Genomic DNA, 16,606 nt, shown 5'->3' on the forward strand with positions numbered 1-16,606 from the left:
CTCTTAAAAGTGCTCCCCAGTTTGTTTGAAACATTTTGCAAAAGGTATTCATTTCAAAATTACTTTCTTTCTATCATGTAGGGGAAAAGGAAGCGGGAAGATTTCCTGGCCAGTGACATTTCCTGTTCAGGGAGAGCTAAGAACAGGAAGTGCTCAGGGAGGGTGAAAGGAAAGGACTTGAAATGGTACAGTGAAAATAATATGAACCTTTGGAAGTCCTATTCTCAAAAAACAATATATGCTGTCCAGTACATATTCCCATCTTTTTTGTATCTATGTTTATCACACACAAACACACTGAATATCTTTACCTGACATCAGCGAGCTCGTAGTACATATTCCTCATGTCGTCTTTGACGTAGACGGCGACGCTGGGCGACTCCAACATCTTCATAGTGAGCTGCTGCGGGAAGGCACTAACAAACAGAGCTCTGATTGTGTCGATGCTGGTGATCTCATTAGGCATGCGGATCTGTTTGGTCTCGTCCCCGTACTGCAGGTACAGTACACCTATAGACAGAGAGCAGGGGAGCAGGGGAACAGGGGGATTAGCCACAAGTAAACTTCTTTTTAATCTTTCCCATGACTGAGTCAGGCATGTGATTTCAACAACTTTCTTGAGCTATGATACACAGTTGGGTTTCTCTCGCAGACTTTAATCTCACTGTTCAGATGCTAAAGCCCTACTCAAAGCGTTAACCGATTGATGTAAATGCGCCATTTCAAGCAGCTCCTTAACTTTGCAATTACAAAGCAGTGGCAGGATGGAACTATTAGGCTGCCGCATAAAATATCGACTGAGCAAAAGACATTAGCAGGTGACTGATAAGAATCTACTCCATAAAAATCAGCAGAAATTGTGATTTGGGCCTTTTGTCATTAATTCTTAATCTATTCGGATTATTAGAGCAAAAAACAATGCCAAAACAGAGCCAGTCAAACAAAAATGCTTATTGCTGTTTGTGTGAGCCTCAAACCACCTACAATACATGATCTCAGTAAATATGACATTTAGCTGCATACTTCATGGTTGGCAACTGCCCATATGACAATATCTACTCATGGCCAGCACAGATATTCGGCGGGACTAAAATTTGCATGAATCCATATTGCATGAATGTAGACAAAACCATGTTACGGCACACATTTGTTTTTTTTATATACCATTTGTACTACCAAACCTTGGTATCTGACATAGTAACATATTCATACTTTTATTTGTCTTAGTAAGTGGATGTTGAATGATGTAACTTGCCTCATGTCCCGTACAGTGCCAATTTGTGGAAATCATTATTTTGGCTTCTGATTTGGGTTTCTCTGTGAATTCTTGCCTGAATTGTGGCACAGAGGCATCGGAAATCAAACTGCATCAGGAAAAACTCATTTCTGTGTGTGGTTTTCTGGTAGATTTTCACTTGCATACTTTCCAGACATGTAACATTGCACTTAATCTTTCACTGGACTCCTATCAATGCTACACATGTAGGAAAACAACATGCTGTATATTCAAGAAAAGTATACAAATGACTTGATTTTAGTAAAGTAAGTTGGGGCAGGAATAGAGGACAAAAGCAGGGCTGTGTGCTCGGGGTGGAACAGCACAAGTTGTGCATCAAACAAACCAAAGCTTGAACCTCTGAACCTTGGGTGTGGCATCTGTACTGCGCTTTAAAAAAAAAACAGATGTCTCTCCCACAAAATGTATGGACACGCCCACACTGCACTTGTATAAACAATGCCAAGGGGAAAAAAACAAAACACTTTTCTATTTCCAGTCTCTGATTCATTGCTTACAATAGCATTGTACTGATTTGTATAGTGTCAACAATAGAACGTAATGAAATGATTAAAGCAGTTTGTGTTATTTTTCTGATAATGTTCCATCATATTTCAGAAAAATCATCCAGAATGTCACATTTCATTAACTGTAGAGATAAAAGACGATTCATTTCAAAGTCCTTTTGCGTTTGTGCGCTGAAAATAGCTTGATTTAAGGAAAAGGGCTATGGTTTTACTTGGTGCAACACCATAAAAGGACCTAGCCAGTAAAAGCTACCAGATGTTGGTGAAATATTATACAAGATCCTACATGCTCCACGAGACAGGGTGAGACAGAGAGAGGGCAAATCCAGGAAATAAAATCGCTGAGTCTCTCCATTGCTCTTTCTGGTCTGTCTGGGTTCCTGTGTAGCATAATAACTTAACAAAGTGCCCATTTGCAGAATAACTTCATCTTTCCCCCCCGAGAGCTGTTATGTTAACAGGCGGCTAGTTTTCACCCAGATGTTAGCAACTACAGCGAATGAATTTGATGACAAAGCACCATTGATCGAGAATGCATTATGAGAATTTTAATTCTTTCCTTTTATGTGCTACGACGACGTTGACTAGCTCGGTTCAAGGCTTCGTGTTACATTCCTGAGCACCTGGTTTCACTGAGGACTGGAAACAAATGGCCGGTGGTTTTTCTGACCAAATGGGCACAGCACAGCAGAGTGTCTTGAGTTTTCCACATTTCTCCAGTGAGAAACACAAGTTTAAACTAAACGCAGTCGTGAAAAATATCCTTCCGCGGCCGTTATTATTATCACCGAAGTTTAAAATGCAAGGAAAAGCCAGCAAAAGACTGCATTACAACCACAAAATGAATACTCTGAAATACAGCACAATTGATGCCACACTCTACAATGAATCTGATACTCACTTTAGCGGTTTTAAGGATTTCCTGGTTTCTGCTGGCTCTTATGATGCTCTGGAAAAGACCACGCTACAACTCCTGCAGCACAAGCAGGAGATACTAAGAAGCCCCAAATGTCCGTTGGGACTAAGCGACGCGTGTGCCTGTGTGTTTGTGTGTTTGTGTGTGTGTGTGTGTGTGTGAGAGAGACTGTGGGAGGGACACTGTCGTAAAGAGGTGCCCCTTTTTTTCTCCTCCCCCTTCATCACACCATAACCCCCCACTGCCCTGATGCTTTGTCCTGATGTTTTTGATGGAGAGAAAGAGAATGATGGATTAAGTGTGTGTTTGCGTTTCTGTGCGTGGACATACATGCATGGTGAAGCATATTTGTTGTGTTTTTGTTTTGACGTCGTGCTCCTCAAGCAAAACAAGAGGCCCTACTGGCATCGTAAACCGCAGAAAATGACACCCTGCAGTTCCTGTTATGGTAGTTCACTTTGGTTAAAAGGCGGGGCACTCGGATGCTTTCTTAATACCCAGTAGCAGATGCCTTGCTGGGTTGAGAGCTACGCTTGCACACTATTCTGTTGAAAATTTACAGGCTCCATAATTTGTTTGGAGAAGTTCTCACACTCTTTGCAACAACTTTCAGCCTTTCTGCATATTAATGCAAATGAGGCACTATGTGTGTTGATAAGACGACTCATTTCTAATCCTGTCAATAAAATGATGGTACACTGTGAATGGTTTGCTCTATCTTTGTCTAGAGAAGGAATGAATTCTAATTAAAACAAAGCTGTGAACTGAAATGGAGAGAGCAAGGTAGGAGGAATGTAGAAGGTAGATGGAGTGAAAGGAAAAGACAGTGAGATCATGGTGTGGTTAGGAGGTATAATTTAAATTATGCCAAGATTAGCTAAAAGTGTGTAATCAAACACAATCAATGCCCGTTCACTTTTATCTCAGTCCATTCACAAAGTCAACTCAGGATTTAAGATGTAGTATTTTTTCTCAATTAATTCCTAATGGAACTGAAGAAAGAATTTCTACATGGAAAATATTGGCGGTTTGAATTGAAGCAGCATTACAAGACAGTAGATTGAAACTTTTTGTGGGCCACAACAAGCAACAAAGCCTAATCCAGGTAAGAAGGTATTTTCTCACACACAGCGTACCTAGTGAGCGGTCCTTTGTCTGGTTGGTCGATCGCACGACAGGCAGGCTGGCACGAACCCGGCTGCCACGGGTGAACGCTGTGGGTGCATCAGCCTCAGACATGGCGTCCAACGAATCCAGGGAGGCGAGAGATAGGTGGTCGACCTGGTCGCCGACGCTGGGCTGGGGACTGGGTCCGTGTTTTGGGCTTCTGCTCTGGAGTGGGAGGCACATGGAAACAATACAGTCAGAGTGAGACCATGGAAGCACAGGATTATACAGTACATGCATGTGCAATCTCCAAACAACACGATAAACTGTGCTTATTTTACACTGAAGTGTTTAATATTGTCTTTCAGACACAATGCATTTGGTGGAATAGGAAATAACACTATCTGCCGCTTTGACAATATCAGGTGTGTTATGGGTCACACGCATTGTTTGTCAAGCAAGAATAAAGAGCCTCAGAAGTTGACTTTGACCTTGACTCCAGCACAACAAAATAATCTAAAGACTGCAGTCATGCAAATGTGCAAAGAAGCATTAACACTGTTTGTGACTAATACATTTTCACACGTTTAACACTTCAGCGTGCTGTCCCACAAGCACATCGCAGCACCTAAAGTTATTAAATATAAGGAAGTTTCAAATAATACTCCAGCATGTTAGTACAGTCAGTAAAGGCAGAGAAAGAGATCAAACAGAAACCTACAATAAGAGTCCACAAGAAAAAAAACAAAGAAGGATCCACAGTTGTGTCATCAAAACTTAAAGATCAGTTCTCTACTCTGTAATAAGATCGGTATGACGTGGCATCCTCAAGCCACGGCTATAATGAGATGATGTGTGACAGGACCTCTGAGCCCATTGAGCTATTGTGCAGCGTTGTAAGGTGATCTGCTCCTCAGAGACGACGTAGGGCTGAAAGCGAGGGGTTACTAAACACTGGGCTCTTTATGAAATGCTCTTCTTCCCTGGCACCAGTGTGGTGCTGTGGAGCTAATGCAGCTGGAGACACAGGGCCGGGTCCATCAGGTTATCTTGTACACACCTGCATGCGCATTCTACTGTTATCTCACACTCACACATGTACAGCCAAATAAAGAATTTAAGCATTTTATATTGAGTGCAGTTGACAAATCTGGGAGCTTCTGTGGGCCAGAATTGGTTTAGCCTGACAGCCGAGGAGGGCTGTCGGGCACAAACAGGGCAGACGCCGAGAGCCACGTGGGCAGAAGGGTTGGGAACATGGTCACACAGCAGATGTTAGTGAGGATGCAAACGTAGCCTCACACACACCGACAGGCACAACAGTAGGATGCAGATAAGATGAAAGGCTGACTAACTCTGTGGGGCAATTGGATTCTCATCAAATACCTCTGAATGTCAAGCTCAGAGTGAAGGGAAGAGAGCATGCCCTGTAAAGACTGAAAAGAGGAGAGAGGGAGAAAATTAAAAGCAAATGGCGAAGAAACGGCAGCGAGACGTTGAGATGGAAAAAGAAATGGTGATTAAACAAAACGGAAGAACCATGGAAACAAATCAATGTCAATGGCGGACCAAAGAAAAGAAGAAAGAGGCTGATAAGAGAACCTGGACGAAGTTATCATGAACACAATCTATAAGCAGATTGTATTTATTTTAAAAGCACTTACCGCTTTTTTTTTTATAAGGTCAGTTAAAGCCGAGTTAAAATCATGTGAAGATCTGAGAAATCCCAACTTTTAATCATTTCTACGGTTACATTAATAGCTGCCATTTATCCTTTTGTTAATAACAGAGCATTTAATTCTGCTTCTCGTCCCCATGTGGTATATGGTGAGTCAGCATGTGAGCATTCCTCTGATGCACCTTCACAGCGACCAGGCAAAACTGCTGAGCCATCGCTCAATTTCTGTAATTCCATTAAAATACGCCAAGGTCGCAGCACTCGGGGATTGTCAAATATTTTGTTAATGCATGATGGTGGTCACCTTTTAAAACAGAGAGGTCAAATGGAGTTGACATGTCACTTGAAACCAGACGTGTTGGGAATTCAACCCTATCGCTGAATGATTCACGAGGTAATTCAGTGATGATGGGTCCAAACAGCCCCCCTACACTGCTCTTCTATCTTCTCGTGCTTCTGTGAATCATATTGGCTTCCTCCGTCACCTGGAGGTAGTAAGTGTGTCTGAGTGGTCTGTCAGTGTGATCTAATATTTTCTGATATACTTCAGTGGAGGAAGGAGGAACCCACAGATAAAGTTGAATAAAGAGTTCAATATCAATATGTGGCGGAGTCGAGGAGGAATGGAGAATTACACTCGCTCTCTTGCCGAGAGTTAGATGAGAAGATTGACACCTCACTTGTTCACCAAGTAAACCTCAAGAAATGGCTGCGTGTTATGCTAAGCTAAGTTCCTCCTGGCTCCAGTTCCATATTTAATTACAATAGTGTTGATCTATAAAGTAACTACCTAACCTAACCTATCCATTTAAGTAACGGCAAATAGTTAAAGCATGAATGTAACTTTGGATAAGTTTTAGTTTTATTTTTGTGATAAAACAAAACCACTAAATATGATGTCCTACAGATAAGTAGGGCAGCGTAACAAAGTTAGCTAACTGAATTAGCATGAGGTACACGGTGTTATCCATCCAAAATCTGCAAAAACATCGCTAAAGTCAGTCTCCCTGCTGCTGGTGATGAGACTGTATAGTAGCAAAACACTAAGGAATCTGAAAAGACACATTTTATTGCTCAGGAATTCAGGATTGTTATTTCTTATTTAAGAAAATAAATATCTTGTTTCAATAAGACCTACATGGATAAAACTTACTTTCAGTTTCTGCAACGTTTCAGAAAAATATTACAATAGACACAGTGTGACAGTTGAATTGCACAGGAGGAAAAGATAGTTAAAGTGAAAAGATTCGAATATAAAGATGGAGGAAATTGCAAATGAGACCTCCTACCTCCCTGTGGAAAGAGGTAATTAAAGTTAAACCACTTCACACCAGTCCACATCTGACAAATGAGGTGTCCCCTCCAAAGGTTAACAGTTTTGTTCAGATGAACTTCCCCGCCTCGCTCTCATTCACTCCTTTCTCTTGCATGCGTGCACAGATTCTCATTTTGACAGCGGCTTTGTATGATATTGCCCAAAAAACTGGCATCCAAAGACCCTTCTTGTCCCAGCTAACACCTTCCTGCTTTACGGTCCAGATGTGAAAGCCGCAGGCCAACCACTGATTAGCACTGAAAAACCTGCTTCAGCCCGCTCACGCCTACAGTACATTCTCCACCAGTGATTTTCTCACATCAGTCAAAAACCACGCAGCAGCCTGTGATTCTGCTTTTTCAGCAGCGGCTCCCTCTGTACAGCACATTGACTCTGACAGCTTTGATGAATGTGTAACTGAGACACCAACATTAGCTTATACGCAGGAATAGGACACGTTATAAAGCCATGAGAAGAGCCCCTCGGAAAGGAAAGTGTCCAGAAAATATCAGAGAACGTCTCCTTCAATAATGGTGGGTTGCCTGTGGAGAGCTGCAGCCAGTGTCAACGGGTTGTTATCATAAGACCTCTGTCAAATAGTCACCACGATTACGGTTAGAACAGGTCTCGAAATAACTCGGTGGGATTTTCTTCATCGAAATGGTTAAGTTGTGTTGCCTAAAAATGCAAACCGCTCTCTGTTGCAGCAAACCTTTTCCACAGGCCACCATGCCATTACTCACAAATTGTCTTCAACACTACTTGCAGGAGCTTTATATTAAATGGATGTCACAAATAATACAACAAATACAAGCGATGATTGTGCGAGCAACCATCCTCGTGGAGAATAGATCAAATATAAAAGATAAGATAGAAGCAGTTCAATCGTCCTCTGTGTCTGCATGTGTGCGTGTGTTTGAAAGAGGGGAGGAAAGAGCAATACAAAGAGAGACTGAGTGTGTGCATGGGTGAGCCAAGCCATTGTTCCAGAAAATCTGACCCGAACCCAGGACATCCTGCAAACATTTATGCAACAGTGGTCTGACAAACAGCAGGCTGTCATCAAAAAGAAAGCTCAGGTCTGTGTGTCTGCACTCCCAAAATGTAATATTCAAACTTTGTAGGTCAGCGCTCCTACATGTGACATGGTGTACATTGCACAATGCCAGGATTTAATGTTATGCATGTTCAGTACGGTTGCTTGTCACTGCAATCCGTCTTCAAACTGGAGGAGAATATAACATTATTACACAAAGCAGAATATATAATGTAACATAATAGGTTATGTTACATCATGCTGCCCCCGTCTTAGTTCCTGACGGACAGGCTGACGTGTGGAGCCGAGCCGGGGCGATTAAACTAAATTATGATTGTTAATAATAATGGCGGCTCCCATCAGGAGTCTGCTGTGTCACTCATGGAGATTTAAGTATAGGCATAGCCTCAAAAGCCGACAGATTGTCAGGCACTACACCTGCTCCCAGTCTACACAAAGACCACTGATTGGGGCCGACTTTCTTATATAGTCAGCGTAGTTTGGGTTATAATCGCTTTCTCATAACATAACCAAGTTTTCAACCTAAAAAAAGAGGCTGTGTCTTCTGATATCAGAAGTCTGTGACAAACGGTCAACTGCAGGTTCACAAGTCATTTCAAGAAGCCAAAGACAGCTCATATGTGAATGTGTTTATCTACAACAGCAACAGCCGCTACCAGAATCCAAGTACAATAGCAACACGTCTTGTGTACACAGAGTAAACACACACAGGTAACCAGAGAAACCGGTTTCATTTAGTAAGGCCTGAGCACTGAATGGTGCGAAACCCCTGTTGTTACTTCATACCGTCTTTTAAACGTAAAACAATGTAAACAGGAGAGTGGAGGTGGAAGCTCGTGTGGCTTGAGATGCAAACTTGCAGCGTCGTGAGCACGGCTTTCTACTTAAGATGCTAATTTGGCTCGAGGTCTGGGGAGCGAAAATAGAGCTAACTGTAATTACCTGACCTGATCTGCATGGCAAACACGTAAACAGAGGACGGTGGCTCCCATCTCCCCTTACTCAACTTTTTTTTTATTCTGACATGTTATTCCACTTAGATGCTGTGAGTCTGGCCAAGTTAATGTGACTAGAGTCAAATGTTAAAAAAAAAAAAAAAAAAAAAAAAAAATGCTGTTTGAGGCTAAGTGTCCCAGAGTAAAACATTAAATCAAAACTGTCCTTTCCCCCCTCTTTTGAAATCAATCTATTTATCAGCTCCACAGAGACAAAGTTCAACACAGTGGGCATAAAACTGCTAGAATTACTTAAAAAAAACACATGTGAGTCTAAAACTCAGCCCCACTGCAATTCTGAAGAATAAAAGCCCCTGTCAATCAACTGGTCAGTGCTTAGTCCGTATGCTGTCTGCGGACAGACCATCATCCTTTGTCTCGCAGAGCCTAAATGACACTACACCAAAATCCCCCTGTCATCTATTCCCATTCATTGCTGCTACATCCCTCTCGCTCCCTCCTCTGATGCATTCCTCCTCTAATCCTGTCATCGAAATCCCCACATGACCTTTCGGAGACGAGTTCCTTTGTTAATTGGCGCGTTAATTCAGATGACTTTATAGTATCCGCAGTCAGAGCTGACAATGACGGTGAAGCTGTGTGCACAAGTTGTGGCAGTTCAAGACCTGCTATTTGCAAGTTTATAATCAAAAGATCACGCCAGAAATGTAGATGCAAAACAATAATCAGAACTCTCTCATTAATAAAATATTACATTGACATGTAAAATACAATCAAGCAGATCATTCAGGCTGCAAACGAAGTGTGTAATCACAACAGAGACAATACTGTGTCTGCTGACCCATAGCAGAGAGGATGCAAGATGACTATCTCTTACGCCACTTTTGACATTTTAAACAACCGAGCACCACGGTCCAAATGATTCCACACACACAGACACACACACACACACACACACACACACACACACACACACACACACACACATACATACATACATTAATTCATCGGCGTTATCACCAGCAGACATCACCGCCTCCTCTGAGTGAGCAAGGTTAGGAAGTAATCAATGCTTTCTTTAACCGGTTCTGTCATGTTGGATTCAAAAGCTCAGTCCTTTCTTTTGTATTTAAGAATATATATGTCATGTACAAACTAACTTAAAAAAATCAAAACAATTAAAGCAACAAACAAGTTAAAAAGCAATAATGCGGTCTTTACCATACTCGACAAATGTCACTCTTCCCCCAGTGACTTCCATGTGAGACTGGAAATTCTGTGGTTTAAAGGAAACAGTCTCTTCCACCACTGTTATTTCAGCCCCTCGAAGCACTTGGTCTGTACAACTGCCCCCGTCCTGCTCCCTCCTGTTTCTGTTCTACACAAACACAGGCACACACAGCGGATGCCCCCCACCCCTTCCAAATGCACACGCCACCCCCACTTCCCTAACGATCCAGCAGCACAATACAAACACACAATCCGCACCAGGCGGACTGCAGGGGAAAGTCATTGTTTGCGTGTGTGCTTTTTACATTCGTGAGACACAGATTGTTTTGGACAGAGGGAGACATCTGCACAAATCATGATGCTCAAATATGTCTTACTTCCAGGCTATTCCAGCAGCCTATGAGTAGAAAATCGGATTCCTGCAACAGCTTTAAAACTCCATAAAGTTTCCATTCGGTGCAATTTTTTTTTTTTTTTTTTTTTTTTAATCTTAAAATGGCAGCTTCGACACTAATCCCCATGTCCAATCTCAGCTTCCATCTCATGGCCATGAGGCTATGACTGAAGACTGAGAGATGACATTTGTGTCCCAAGGAGATAAGACCCTTCTCTTCCCTCAGGAAACCTGAGAGCCAATGCAAGAAATACTCCCGCTTGTCCGATCATACACTTGGACACACCCAGGAATACATCTGCATGGCCGCCTTCCTGGAATGTTTCTGAGCACATTTTAATGAATGTCGGGGTCATTACAAGAACAATTTGTGATGCTAAAACAAATTTATTGAAAGGAAGTCGTGTTGTGGTTTCAGCCTTGCACTCAAGCCAAGGTGTTACATAAAATAACTTGTCCAGACTTACACTAAGACTGACAGATCACGTGCAAGCACTGCATGCACTGATTTCCTCACATCTATGAATGTGCACACATTAAGTCTGCCTCCTCTTTTCACCATCTCCCTTACTAAACAAGTACATGCAAACAATTTGCTGGGAGGGCTGCAGAGGCACAATCTGTCTGGACTTGCTCTTTAATGTCACTTTATCAGCAGCAAGACACATTTCATTGTTCCCACTTAAAGCTTCCCAGAATAGCACAATAAATGTTTGATTAACTCTCACACATAGGATTCCTTCTCAGTGAAAACACAGTGGACAGAGAAGTGCCCATGTATTCGGCATGTCTTTACACGATTATGGGCTGTCTCCAGAGAGCGTCTTTCTGGTGGTAAAATAAAGGATCTTCCAGGTTTTATTTGAGCCTCTCTGCATGTATATCTGAGTGTGTGGCTCTGAGCCTGTGTTCACCAAGACAATGAGGACTTTCTTCTGAAAAAACAGAGTCCTGTATCCTCTACATGATATTACACACACATAAACTCCATCTAATACGAACAAGAGAGTATATTTCTAGTAGTGTCACAGCGAAGCTAAATTTGTGCAACTCACCTTTTTTATTTACTATGAACAGGCGATCCTTTCCGTTTCTGTCACAGCATTTTGTCAAATGTCAAGTCTCGTTTTTGTCTCATGTATCCAGGCCCGATAATGGCTTTGCTATTCATGCCTAATTAACAAGTCACTGAAGAGCACACAGCTCCTCCACTGAGCCTAAGATTTATTATACCCACTCTCCCACAGGAGAGTTTCTTGGTGTGTGTGTGTGTGTGTGTGTGTGTGTGTGTGTGTGTGTGTGTGTGTGTGTGTGTGTGTGTGTGTGTGTGTGTGTGTGTGTGTGGAGAAAATGAAGTCAGATAATCAGTAATGAGGTGAAGTTTTCATTAAGCCTGACACAACTACCTCTAGTGTGTCTGTATTTCCTGTATACATTATCAACATCACTGTCCATATGTTATTTTCTCACTCTGACTGGTGGTGACACACAGTTTCTTTTTTCCACTTCTCATACAAGTGACTTTTTTATTTTTTTTTTTACTTCTGACAGACAATAGGAGCCACTGCTCACACACATAAACAGACACACAGCTCTGACCTCTCAGCTCAAGATGAGTCAGGCAACCATATGCAATAAATTATGAAACTCAAACTCTCACTGTCAGTAAACAACAGCCGACATTGAGGCTTAAAGTGCTAAATCACCCCCCACATTATCCCTGCACTGAGCTCCGGGCTCATGAATGTTTTGTAAGCTACCATGTTAACACCAACTGCAATGTGTTAAACAGCCAACTAAACAGAACGTAGCATGGACTGAGTTGCACGGTCATAGTTGTGGTTGAAGTGCTACGATAACTGTAGCACATGCTCGACTTCTGTCGAAAAACTTAATTTATTACTGACCCATAAGCTGCCGATTCTTGTTACATACTTGGCTGCAGTATTCCAGCTGTTCCCTGTCATCCATGTCATGTTGTTTTGTAAAAAAACAACAACTGTGTTCTTGTTCGATTGGTTGAAATTGTAATTTAAACATTGACAGACGCATCTTGTCTGACTTTGCGCAATGTGGCTTCAATGCTTTCTTCAATAAATCCACAATCCACCCATATATCCCCAGTGGGAAGGGCCAACTGGAAATATAGCACAGGGTATCAAAATAAAGTTTGAGCCAGATGCTTCGAACTGGTCCTGTCAGTGGTGAAATCTTCCTGGTGTGCCCGTCTCTGCTTTGCCTTTTGAAGTTTGGTTCATACCTTTGGCCCAAGGTGGAGTCCAGATGTTGGGCTGCATGCAACGACTTGCAAAGCAAAGGTACAGATGTAAAAAAAACAAAACAAGAGGGAACGCACCTGTTGTTTAGTTCTAGGGGCCAAAAAACAAAATATTAAAAATTCACCATACAAAGTACTCTTTTCTTAACTTGATACAGTATATTCGGTTTATTAACTTGAAGTTAATTTAAATTAAAATTTCTGGATTTTATCCTCAGACCCTTCAGATATTGGAAACAGGAGTTATAACGTTGTAGTTTGAAAAACATAGACATGATGCAAACCTGGTGTGTGTCTTTGTCACGCCAAAACAGTAATGAAGACAGAGCTAACCCAGTCCCTACCTTTTGCACAAAGGTCCTTGGAGAAGCCCTGCATGTTGTCTTTGTGTTGACTTGGATACGAAGTGTCTCTCACAGGACAACACACCACTTTAATAAAGCTGAAATACATTTACAAGTTCAAAGAACTGCCTTAGCTGTTCAAGAAATGAATACATCTAATTCTACAAAACTAAGGCAAGGGGTTTATGCAACAGATTACATTACATTTCATTTAGCTGATGCTTTTACCCAAAGCGATTTACAATAAGTGCATTTCAACCATGAGGGTACAAACCCAGAACAAGAATCAAGAAAGTAAAATTTTCTTCAAGAAAGCCAAACTACAAAGTGCTTTAAGGAAGTGCCATTTTAAGTGCAATTTTTTTTTCTTTTTTTTTTTCTCCCTATTCAAGGTATAGTTGGAAGAGGTGTGTTTTTAGTTTGCAACGGAAGATGTACAGACTTTCTGCTGTCCTGATGTCATTGGGGAGCTCATTCCACCATTTAGGAGCCAGGACAGCAAACAGTTGTGATTTTGTAGAGTGTTTAGCTCGCAGCGAGGGAGCAACAAGCCGATCGGCAGATGCAGAGCGGAGGGAGCGGGCTGGGATGTAAGGTTTGACCATGTCCTGGATGTAGACTGGACCCGATCTGTTCGCAGCACAGTACGCAAGTGCCAATGTTTTGAAACGGATGCGGGCGGCTACTGGTAACCAGTGAAGGGAGCGGAGGAGGAGCGGAGTAGTGGGAGTGAATTTTGGGAGGTTAAAGACCAGTCGAGCTGCTGCATTCTGGATGAGCTGCAGAGGACGAATGGCACTAACAGGTAGACCTGCCAGGAGGGAGTTACAATAGTCTAGGCGTGAGATGACCAGAGCCTGAACCAGAACCTGCGCCGCCTTCAGATTAAAAAGGGGGACGTATTCGCCTGATGTTGTGCAGCATGTATCTACAGGAACGTGTTGTTGCAGTGATGTTGGCAGTAAGGGAGAATTGACTGTCAAGTGTCACACCGAGATTCCTAGCAGTCAGGGTCGGGGATAACACGGAGTTGCCAAAGGTAATAGTCAGGTCGTCAGATGCCAGATGAAATTGAATCAAGATTCTGTTGATTTACATGTTGTATTTTTTACTGAACCAGACATTTTAAAGCAGCCCTTTTACTTCTGAAAAGAATGCCAAGATGCCAGAGGCAAAGTACCAAATAAATATTGACAACCCAAGGGGCAAACACAACTGCAAAAGACATAACGGTTGGCGGTAAAGAGGTTGCAGGCTGTTCAGTAACTGACAAGAGAAATTTATCTCAGGTTATTAGCTGTACATTTTTGTGAATGCTGACTTTTTACACTTTTTCCTCAGCATCCAAGTATTCTGCAATTTTGGCCAAAAAACCCGATTTAAACATGATCATCCTGTCGTTGTTTCAAACCATTAATCCCATAGAGGTGCAAATCTAACCGCGCGTACATGAATGCTTACAAATAGATACTGTGCTTCTAGTCTTCAAGCTGTCTTAACCAGCCAAAATATAGATAATAAAATGCTCAGTGAATCCATTAAAGCCATTGAGTGCTACAAACTGGAAATTAAATATTAAAACTGTTCTTTGTCGGAAAATTGGATTAGCTTCATGTCTTCGCTGCATTGAGACAGTTTAGTTGATTATTTACTTTGCAAGACGGCAGCCGAGCTGATAAAATAAGCCACAGAAGGATCCACAGATGAAGCGCCTCAGGTTGAAACTGATTAATTGACAAAATGTTCTTAATTGTACCCAAAGGAATGTAAAGGGCGTAAGGTTAAAAATGTCTCAGACAGTTCACCTGCATTCTCTGCAAATCTGTCAAGACAATGTGAACTTTTCCAGATCCTCACAATGAGAACCTGTCTGTTAAGCCAGAGGAGCAACAATATAACAGAAGATGACCCCGACTGCTGTTGTTAAATTAAACCAGGGCTAATACAGCTCTGTTATTCTGCAGAATAGAGTCCTGAAAAAGAGCTCAGACCTGATTAGCTGGTCTGATTAACACACTGGCATGTCGTTTGAGACAGTGTGTAAAATTCTGTCTGGCTTGACTCATTATCAGCAGTGATCAGTGGCAGGTCCATCAGGGCCTTCTGTCAGAATGGATTAACACCCCCACCCCCGACGACACTCGGGATTAGACACAACCTTGGCGCCACTCCACAGACCACTTGTCCTCTCCGTTGGGGTGCTGCACCCCCCAAAAACGCAACCTCTCCCCCCCCGCCTCCCCACACCACATAACCCCTGTTAACTGGCAGGTCAATGCATGCCCATCATTAACCTTGTGGTTCCTGTTTGTGTTGCTCTCAAAGGGCCACTTCATGCAGAGGTGGCAGATACTGCTAAAAACAACTCCTGCCTCTGATTGAGTGATTAAAAACAGAGGCTTCACTGCACACCTGCAGAACACAATATCTGATTGTGTGATTTCAGATACATGGTGCAATACGGGCTACAATAAATACACGTCTTCTGACTTATTGTAACCCCATGAACTACATCCCGGGGTTACACTTGTTTTTAGTACACAATAACTACATGTGTGCTTGCCGGCTCAGCTCTTGTGATACCCCGGTCATTGCAGGAGAGTACAACAACAAATGATCTTGTTTAGTTAAAAACAGGAACTAGACTCCTCCAAGACTAAACCCTCCGTCTACTCGTCTTTCCTCTGATCATGGTCAAATCTCTTGCAGTGAGTGGATGCATGCTCGGAGCCAGTGTTATCTAGCTGACCTTGGTTCAAAGCAGCAAGAGTGTAGCAGGGCCAGAAACCCACAGAGAGAAGTATGTGGGAGACTGGTCAAATGTTGCAATGCCTCAAAAAGAGTCAGGAGGAGAGTCCACAGAGAATTTTCTTTCACAAATGAGTGTTATTTATGTAGCTGAGTTGAATGTGGATTGTTTGGGCTCCCATCTTACGTTGATGTTGTTACTAAATGCAGCCATTTTTCCATGCTAAATTTATACCACTGATCTGCTTTTGACACGCTGCCCAACCGCTACTAGCCCTGGAAAGTGATCTCCTCTTGTGTGATCCTGTTCCAGTTAGTCTCCCCATTAAAAGCTTTTTATTTTGCCTTCTTCTCAAGGGATGTATGGTGAAAGATGGCAATCATGACAGGGACTTTCTGTATAGTAATTATTAAACTCTCTTTAAGAAAAAAAGTTTATTATTATTATCTTCGTCATCATTATGGATTCCTTTCCCCTTCGGCTGTTTAACTTTGTAATACACTCTACACTTACACTCTAGAATCTTGTTGCTAAAGATCAAATTAAAGAAAGGAAATGAGGGTTATCACCATAAAAACGAGTAGTATTGTGTGATCTTTGATAATGTACTTTATAAACAAGTCTTTTGCTTGTTTGCAAACTTTTTTCATTGCTGACCACAGCAAAAACTACACAAGAAAAAAATTAAACGGAAAGAAAACTCTTTGAAACTACCTGTTTGTACACAAACTATTACTGAAAATGAAGGGCGGTACATACCCACCATAGCCTACAATAAC

At 42.0% G+C, this 16,606-nt stretch overlaps 1 protein-coding gene across 17 annotated transcripts in view; it reads right to left on the reverse strand.

The window, feature by feature from the left end:
• The window catches only part of LOC138204324 (sickle tail protein homolog), a 107,211-nt gene that overhangs the window by 23,379 nt on the left and 67,226 nt on the right, over positions 1–16,606 (reverse strand). For 12 of the 17 annotated variants that reach the window (XM_069159494.1, XM_069159490.1, XM_069159493.1 and 9 more), the window contains exons 3-5: positions 5,182–5,262; positions 3,856–4,051; positions 312–510 (exon numbers count right to left, since the gene is read on the reverse strand). In XM_069159494.1, coding sequence (XP_069015595.1) covers positions 312–510; positions 3,856–4,051; positions 5,182–5,262 — 476 coding nt within the window. Of the gene's footprint in view, positions 1–311; positions 511–3,855; positions 4,052–5,181; positions 5,263–10,053; positions 14,396–16,606 lie in introns of those variants that run through there. The other 5 variants (XM_069159489.1, XM_069159504.1, XM_069159497.1 and 2 more) reach the window with 3 other exon arrangements.

The sequence above is a fragment of the Embiotoca jacksoni genome, unplaced genomic scaffold, assembly GCF_022577435.1.
Source record: "Embiotoca jacksoni isolate LCO1_2020_lvr unplaced genomic scaffold, fEmbJac1.0.p SCAF_25, whole genome shotgun sequence".
In the NCBI taxonomy this organism is placed as follows: Eukaryota; Metazoa; Chordata; class Actinopteri; family Embiotocidae; genus Embiotoca; species Embiotoca jacksoni.